Source organism: Talpa europaea (genome assembly GCF_964194135.1).
Source record: "Talpa europaea genome assembly, chromosome: 1".
NCBI classification, from domain to species: Eukaryota; Metazoa; Chordata; class Mammalia; order Eulipotyphla; family Talpidae; genus Talpa; species Talpa europaea.
Window position 1 is genome coordinate 48152131 of NC_140073.1, and position 7395 is coordinate 48159525.

General features: G+C 41.6%; 1 protein-coding gene across 1 annotated transcript; it reads left to right on the forward strand.

Annotated features, from left to right (window-relative positions):
- Window positions 1-312: 312 nt before the first annotated feature.
- On the forward strand, window positions 313-945 carry GVQW3 (GVQW motif containing 3; the record flags this gene model as incomplete). Its single annotated transcript, XM_084243007.1, has 1 exon — window positions 313-945. The coding sequence occupies one exon, from the start codon at window positions 313-315 to the stop codon at window positions 943-945; it is 633 nt and encodes a 210-aa protein (XP_084099133.1).
- Between the last annotated feature and the right edge of the window lie 6450 nt (window positions 946-7395).

Genomic DNA, 7395 nt, shown 5'->3' on the forward strand with positions numbered 1-7395 from the left:
GACCGGTTGGCACCCTCTCGAAAGGGCAGTTTGCCGTCGCGAGTGGGGCGCACCCCTCGGTTGCAGGTTGCAGATTTCGTTTCCCCCCGACTTTGCAGCTACTCTTTGTCCCCATGAGCGTCTCAGAAACGGCTGTCCCGCGCTGACTGGAAGTGGAGGGGCGAAAATTCAAAATCCATTCCTCTTCCCTTGGTGAGGCTTCCACAGGAGCAAGAACTGCGGCATGATCGCCCCGGCAGCTCTGTAGACACCGGCCCCTCCGTCTTCCCCTCAGCCCTGTGTCCTGTGAACGTTCTCGTGTCAAGTACCAAAATGAGTGACCGCTATCTAGAACAAAGGATCAGTATCAAATTCTGCGTGAAATTGAACAAGTCTGCAAGCGAGACCCATCATCTTTTAAAAGAAGCGTATGGGGATGAAGTCATGTCAAGGGCCAGGGTTTTTGACTGGCACAAGAGGTTTAAAGAAGGGCGGGAAGATGTTCGAGATGATGCTCGAAGTGGGCGTCCTGTTACCCACCGAACAGATGAAAATATCCAAAAGGTCAAGGACTTGGTTTGTTCAAACAGGCGGTTAACAGTGAGGATGATGGCTGAAGAGTTACATTTAGATAAAGAGACTGTTAGACTCATTTTGAAAGAAAACTTGAATATGAGGAAAGTTTCGGCAAAAGTTTTGTCAGGTGTTTTGAGGGCTGATCCTAAACCTGGAAAACTTCACTTTCAGTCTGCTCTTTCCAAGGAAACTAGGAAACTTAGTTCCTGTGTAAGGAAAAAGGTAACAAGTTCTGAAACTTGGAGTCATCTCCAGTGCCAGGCTGGTGGGGAAGTGCCTCTGCCTGTATCCCACCCCAGAATCCACTACCCTGCCAGCCAGCTTCTGCATCCTTCATCTTCAACAAGCCTGCCCACCAAGGCAGCTCAGGATTGGTTCACACCTTGGTGAGACAAGTGAACCCAAATTAGGAAGCTGCCTCACTGTTAGGTACCTGTATGTGCTGCTCATCTATTTTCAGTCCTTTGTACCACTCCTTCCTATATGTCATGGGCTTCCTTCTTATTCTTTGTGGGACCACTGGACCATCTTCCTTACTATTCTCCGTAACTTTGAAGAACGTTTGGCTGTTGACGTCTGGTACTTGCTTGTTCTTGATTTCTGTTGTTTGATAAGTTTGGATCTCTTCACTACTCAGACCTTGTTGTGGCAGTCCTGTTCCTTTGTTCTCAGCATTCTGCCTCAGGGGATCATGGCTGTATGAGGTGGGGACAGGACCTCCTGGAGTGTATCTCTGTGCCTAAGGAGACAATCTTCTGGGAGGACCCCAAAAGAAGGCCTGCAATTCCAGCCTGCTTCATGGTTAGGGCCTGAGGTGTGGCATGGAAGGCAGTGGCATGCTGACTAACGTAGAAAGCAAAGTTTAGGGCCAATGCAATCCAATTGACTCAGTAGGACCCCCTCAGAACCCAGGGGTGGCCACCAGTAGTGATTGCTCACAGACCTACCCCTCACTGAAGAGCTGGGCTTTTTTCATTCTAATTCTGTGCTTTAAGCCTCCAGTCATTTAGGTATCCCCTCTGCTAGAAGAGGAGGATCTGGTCCTAGAAAATATAAACCAGGTACTCAGTCCCAAGTTGTGATGTGTGGGAGGAAGATCAGGTGACACTCGATTCTAAATTAATGGAGTTGGGGCCTATGTGCTGATTTCCCACATGGTGGCCCTGTTTTTAGTAACTAACACCAACATTGTCAGGTGTTACATGAGCACCTGTGGTTTTTAGAACATTGCTGAGCATTGACAATGTGAAGTAATGACAGAAGCTCACCAAGGGCTTTGAGACTTCATAAATGAGGTGATTCTAAACTGGATCCAAAAGGAAGAGTGAGACAAGGGACTAAGAAATTAGGGAAAGCTTCCCAGGCAGGTGGAACAGCATGGAGGTAGCACTACTGGCTGAAATAGCAAAGTTGAAAGAGGAGGATAATGGTGTTGCCGAAGATGAACGACTTGGGATAAGTTTCTTCCTCTTCTCTGCTCCCAATTATATGCCAATAGTTTGTGTATTGCTTCCCCTGAGTCTGCGTGTAGGTTTATAATAATCCTCTTATTTGAATATCTAATTTTCCCATAAAACCTCCAAAAAAGCAGTTTCTACAAGTTCACTCTCCTTTATCTCTTCCTTTCTGTCAGGATTTATGGACTAGAACTTTCCCAAGAAGGTTCCAAGTAATACCACTGACTGGAAACATCTCAGAATGCCTGGAAGGAGTATAAGGGAGTGGGAGCTAGATAATAGCATTTAACAGGATTAGTCAATGCCTGCATTTTACCTAAGGATTTTCTCATGGAACAGCTCCTATCATTTAGCTAGTAAGGAAGTAAACAATACTGGTTAATAGTAGAGGCCCAATATTTATTCAACACAATGACTTTTAGTTCTGTTCCTTCACTCTCTATACCCCCTTCAGTAAATTACATGTTCCTCACTTAATACCTCTCGGTTCTGAGGCACAAATAAAAATTGCTATTCAAGAAAACTCTTAAACTAAGCAATAGCTAACAGACTTCTACCTACTTAGCAATTTCCAAGCATTCCATTTCAGGACCATTCTGTCTTCTTGTACTATATGAGGTGCTGGCTTTCCCATAAGCACTTGCCACCAGGGACAAGGTGCTTCTGGAACAAGTTCCCCACTGCTGACTATTGCAACATTGCGGCTGAACCTCATAGTAATCCTTACTCAGGCCCAGTAGTAATTGCTATATAATTCTGGACCAGACCCAGGCCAGTATCCTACCTATAGGCCTCTTTTCCAACCCATTACAAAACAGGTCCTGAGAGGACTTAATTCTGCATTTACTCCTGTCATACACAGGGCTTGAGGGACCCTGCCAAAGATGTCAAAGCCTATGATGGAGTGTAGGGTACCAGACAGGGCTAACACAGAGCAACAGGAAGCAGGTGATAAGGAGTGAATTCAAATCACTCTTAAGTAGCTAGAATGAAAAGGATTTGATAGGCTATCTTAGATCTTAGATTTACTATCTTACTACTCAGTTAGGCAGGTTGAACTGCTACCTGAACTCATGGCCCATTTGTAAGGTGTCTCAGAAAATATTCAATGACATTATAATAAACGCTCAGATTTTGGGCAGGCGAGCCAACCGTTCATACGTGGCTGCTCCAAATCACCAAACCCTGGGCTAGAGCAGACAGAAGAGCGCTCACAGAACAGTACCACTTATATACCCACCCACCAAATCTGTTTTTGTTTTTTTTTTAACTGATTCAAATTTTGCCTAGACCTGCATGTTACAGCCTGAGCGGCTTGAGCTCCTGACAGTATGGTCTAAGGGATCCACCCATGCATCCTGCGGCAGACTTTTGTGCTTGCCTTTTGTCAGGCTCCTCCCAGTTTATTCTCTGTTTGCTCTTGTTCCTCCGGTGCTTTGTTTTCTGGGTCTGGACCACACCTTCCTCCACTAGCTACTTTTAGCCACTTTGGTGTTTTTCCACTTGTAATATCTTTCTCCCTGATGTTTAGATCCCTGTTCCAGCTCTGCCCTTCAACCCCAGTCTTAAGGAAGTTGTCTTCTCTAGCTCTGCCTTCCTATTAAGAAATAGAGCATGACGTGGGGTGACGTGGGGCAATGCTTGCTTGGTTTGGTTTAGAAAGGGCAATACAGGAAGGGAAAAAAACTCCTGCTCTTGGCCACCCTGGGTTCCCTTTCCCAGAGGCGATCCGTGTTGGCAATTCTCAAGGAGTGGTTTGTTAATCTCTGGTCCTCAGGAGTCATGAAAATTTTTCAGAGATTCAGGTGTCCACCTCTATCCAAAAGTGGTAGGTTATTTTTTAGGTCTGACAAGTCTCAAAAAATTATTCGGTATCAATTAATGGTAACAGTATAACAGTATTGGGGGAAATATGTGCCTAGAGCTGCTTTCCAAGCCATCTTTTCAGATCTGTTTCTTGCTTAGAGTTCAAAGTTGCCATTACATCCACCTGGATAAATCTGGATGCTAATGACTTGAGGACATCTAGTAAAGGAACCATCTGTCACAGCGTCACATACGCTGCTCAGGCACCAAGTCTCAGTAGGCTCCTTGTGATTGGGTCTTCCCCCGGGGTCCTCTGTGGCTCAATTAGTAAAAACTTGTCTTTGCTGCCAGGACTGTCTATGTAACCCCGTGTCCTCTAACTGCTTCTTACTTGCATCAGACCGCCCAGATTTTACCGGGCTCTTACATACTGAGATACTTCCCATGTGTTTATCTTCTCCAGCCTCTGCCTATCAGGTCCTTGCATAACACTGTCTCTGATGCATTCCCCTTTTCCTGGTATTAATATCCAGAAGCAAAAATTCTATAGTGGGAAACCAGTACCTCTAAGGACTCACTTAGGTGTAGTGAATGGCTCAGCAACTTTTTCTATAACGAAATGTCTTGGGCTATGTGGGCCATACAGTCTCTGTTGCAACTATTCAATATTTTTTTTTGCAGACCTAGCTCATATGGAAACAGATGAGCTTGACTGTGCCCCTAATAAAACTTATTTATGGATTCTGGAATTTGAATTTCATATAATTGTCACATGTCACAAAATATTTTTATGTTTTTTCAACCATTTGCAAAATGTGAAAAACTGTTCTTACACGTCTTAGCTTATACACCGTGGAAAACCAGATGGTGGGCTAGGTTTGGTCTATGGACCATAGTTTGCCAGCCCCTGTTCTATTGTACATAAAGTGTGCATATAAAATGACAGATAATTGATCTTTTTCCATCAATAACATTGTTAATGCCAAGTAGATCTGGCAGTGCCTGACAATTTACTATGTAGAAGTTGTGAAATATTGAAGGGAATTTTTTGGTGCCAGAGCTGAATGACTGACTATTTTACCCTGATATATTCTGGTTCGTAAAATGAATTTTGTGCTGTTTTTGACAAAAAATGATATTACATAATCTGCTACCTAGTATATGCCCTTGCAATAGCTCAAAAACAATTTTGAAAATACTGCAAAGGGTACCAAGTTGCAACCAGCAGTAATAGAATGAATGAAGGTGGTTCCAAAATTGCCTTGATCTTAGGCAGCATTTGAATAAGTCCGTTGTCACCTATGAAAATGACTGCTATGGGGGTGACGAAATTCATTGAATTATACTATATATTATACTGTAAGTATATGTAATACTATATATATTTGCAGCTTGTGCCAAGTTATGCCCTTTTAAGTGTATTTACTTGTTTTTCCCCTAAAAAGCCATATTGTGTCACCTTTATTTAAACTGATGTTCCTTAAGTGAAATAGAATCTCTGGATTGAACAGACCTTTAGTAGAGTATTTAATCCAGCCAGTTACTTTTCCCTTGAATCCAGGAGTGACTGAATCCTACAGCTGCTGAAAAACTTGCATCTTGAAAGACGTTGTGTTGATTTAACAAATTTTTATTGAGTGACTGTATGTACCAGGCACTGTCCCATATGCTGAGGCACAGCAATGGACAAAACAGGCAGTGGTCTTAGATTTGACAGTCCGAAATCTAATTATATTACTCCTCACTCTTGCTCACACTAACTCATTGTTAATTGCTTACCTGGAGTTGGTGTGACCTTTCCCATAGGCCCCTGTGCTTGGTCATGATCCCTCTCCAACTGCATTAATAATTTGAGGACTGTATGTTCCATTTACATTTTATTATGCTTTAGACAGATCTGTGTTGGTAGAAAAACACACTGGCAATGTTGGAAGTGTAAATTGGCAACAGCTTTCTGAAAAGCAATTTGGCAATATCTATCAGGAGCTTTAAAAATGTTTATATCTTCTGATCCTCTAATTCCACTTCTGGGAATCTGTCCTAAAGAAATAATCTAAAATGTGGGCAATTTATGCTTAACAATCCAGCAGTCCAACAGTAGAAAATTGGTCAAATAAATTAAGTATGATTATACAATAGACTACACAGCCATTATAATTAACGTTTGTAAAGAGTTAAAACAGCATGGCAAGATGCTTGTGATGTTAAATGAAAGCAGTGATATGCAAAATGGTGTATATAATTCAGAAATGTTTTTAAAATAACTAGAAAGATACACTAACTGGGTAGTTAAGAGTATAAGGGTGGTTTGTTTTTTTTTAATATTCCTGTTTCTTTCAAAAAATACTCCTCCAAAATATTAATTGTAAAAATAAAACAACACAAAAATTGGCAAGACAGGTGGAACATGGAGACTATATAAGTGTTGGTGACAGGAATGCGACAAGGGAATAGGGGCCTGCCCGAGAGGACAGGGTATGCGACCAGAGTAGACTCCACAAGTGGCACGTCCCTGAGATATAACCCGAGGTAGGTGGAGCACATGTGGGTCAAGTGTGTTCTGACAAATGGGAAAGGATATGAAATACTCTCTTGGGTAAAATTAACCTTTGGATTTCATTCTTACATTTTCTCATACAAAAGGAATATTCTCAAAATGGATTTTATTACAGCAGCTCTCAGAAGAATCCTTGAGCTTTCCATATAATTTCTTTAGGATAAGAAGGGCTTTCTATGTGCCAAGTCTACCTCCTCGCATACTGGGACTCTCAAGCAACACAGATATACATGGGGATATTTGGTATTCTGCTTGAGAATACCGCGTGCGTATCATTAGTCATCTTAATGTTGTAATTTAACTCTAGGCTTTGCAAATGTTATTTTGTTGGCGTCCAGAATTGCTGTACTTTTTATTTATTTCTAAAGAATAATCATGTTATAGAATTTGAAAGTGTGAAATGATGTAGATAATGTATATCCGGAGATGAAATTGTGCTGGGAAAATGTGTACTTCTTTGTTGCTTTGGTAAAATGTTTATTAAAATGCCAAATAGAGCCACTTGGTAAAATTTCAGACTTTCAAATGAGCACACAACATAAATACATGTTCTGTAGGCGTGTAGATTGTAGATTTGTCAAACTGGAAGAGTTCTTCAAGCTCTAGATCTAAGACTAAGTCACTTGGTCTATAGAAAGAACCGAAAAAATGAAACTTGAGTTTTAGTTCTGCTCCATAACGATCCATGCAGCTTTGCATAGTTCGTTTGTGCCCACTGAGCCCTTTGGTTTTCTCACCTCTAAATGTTGAATAATAATTCCTATCTCATGGAGTTGTTTTCCTCATTCAACAAATATTTATCGAGCGCTTATGTGCATGTGAAATTGTCCCAGGGAATGAGGATATAGCGGTGAACAAAACAAAAAAAATGTTCCTACACATGGCAAACCCTTAAGTGTGGGAGACAGACAAGAAATTGGAAAAATGGGTAAAAATACAGTATGTCAGATAGTGATTATTAGATGTGAGGATTACATTAAACAATGTGTGTGAGCTGGCAGCACAAGACCGGGCAGAGAG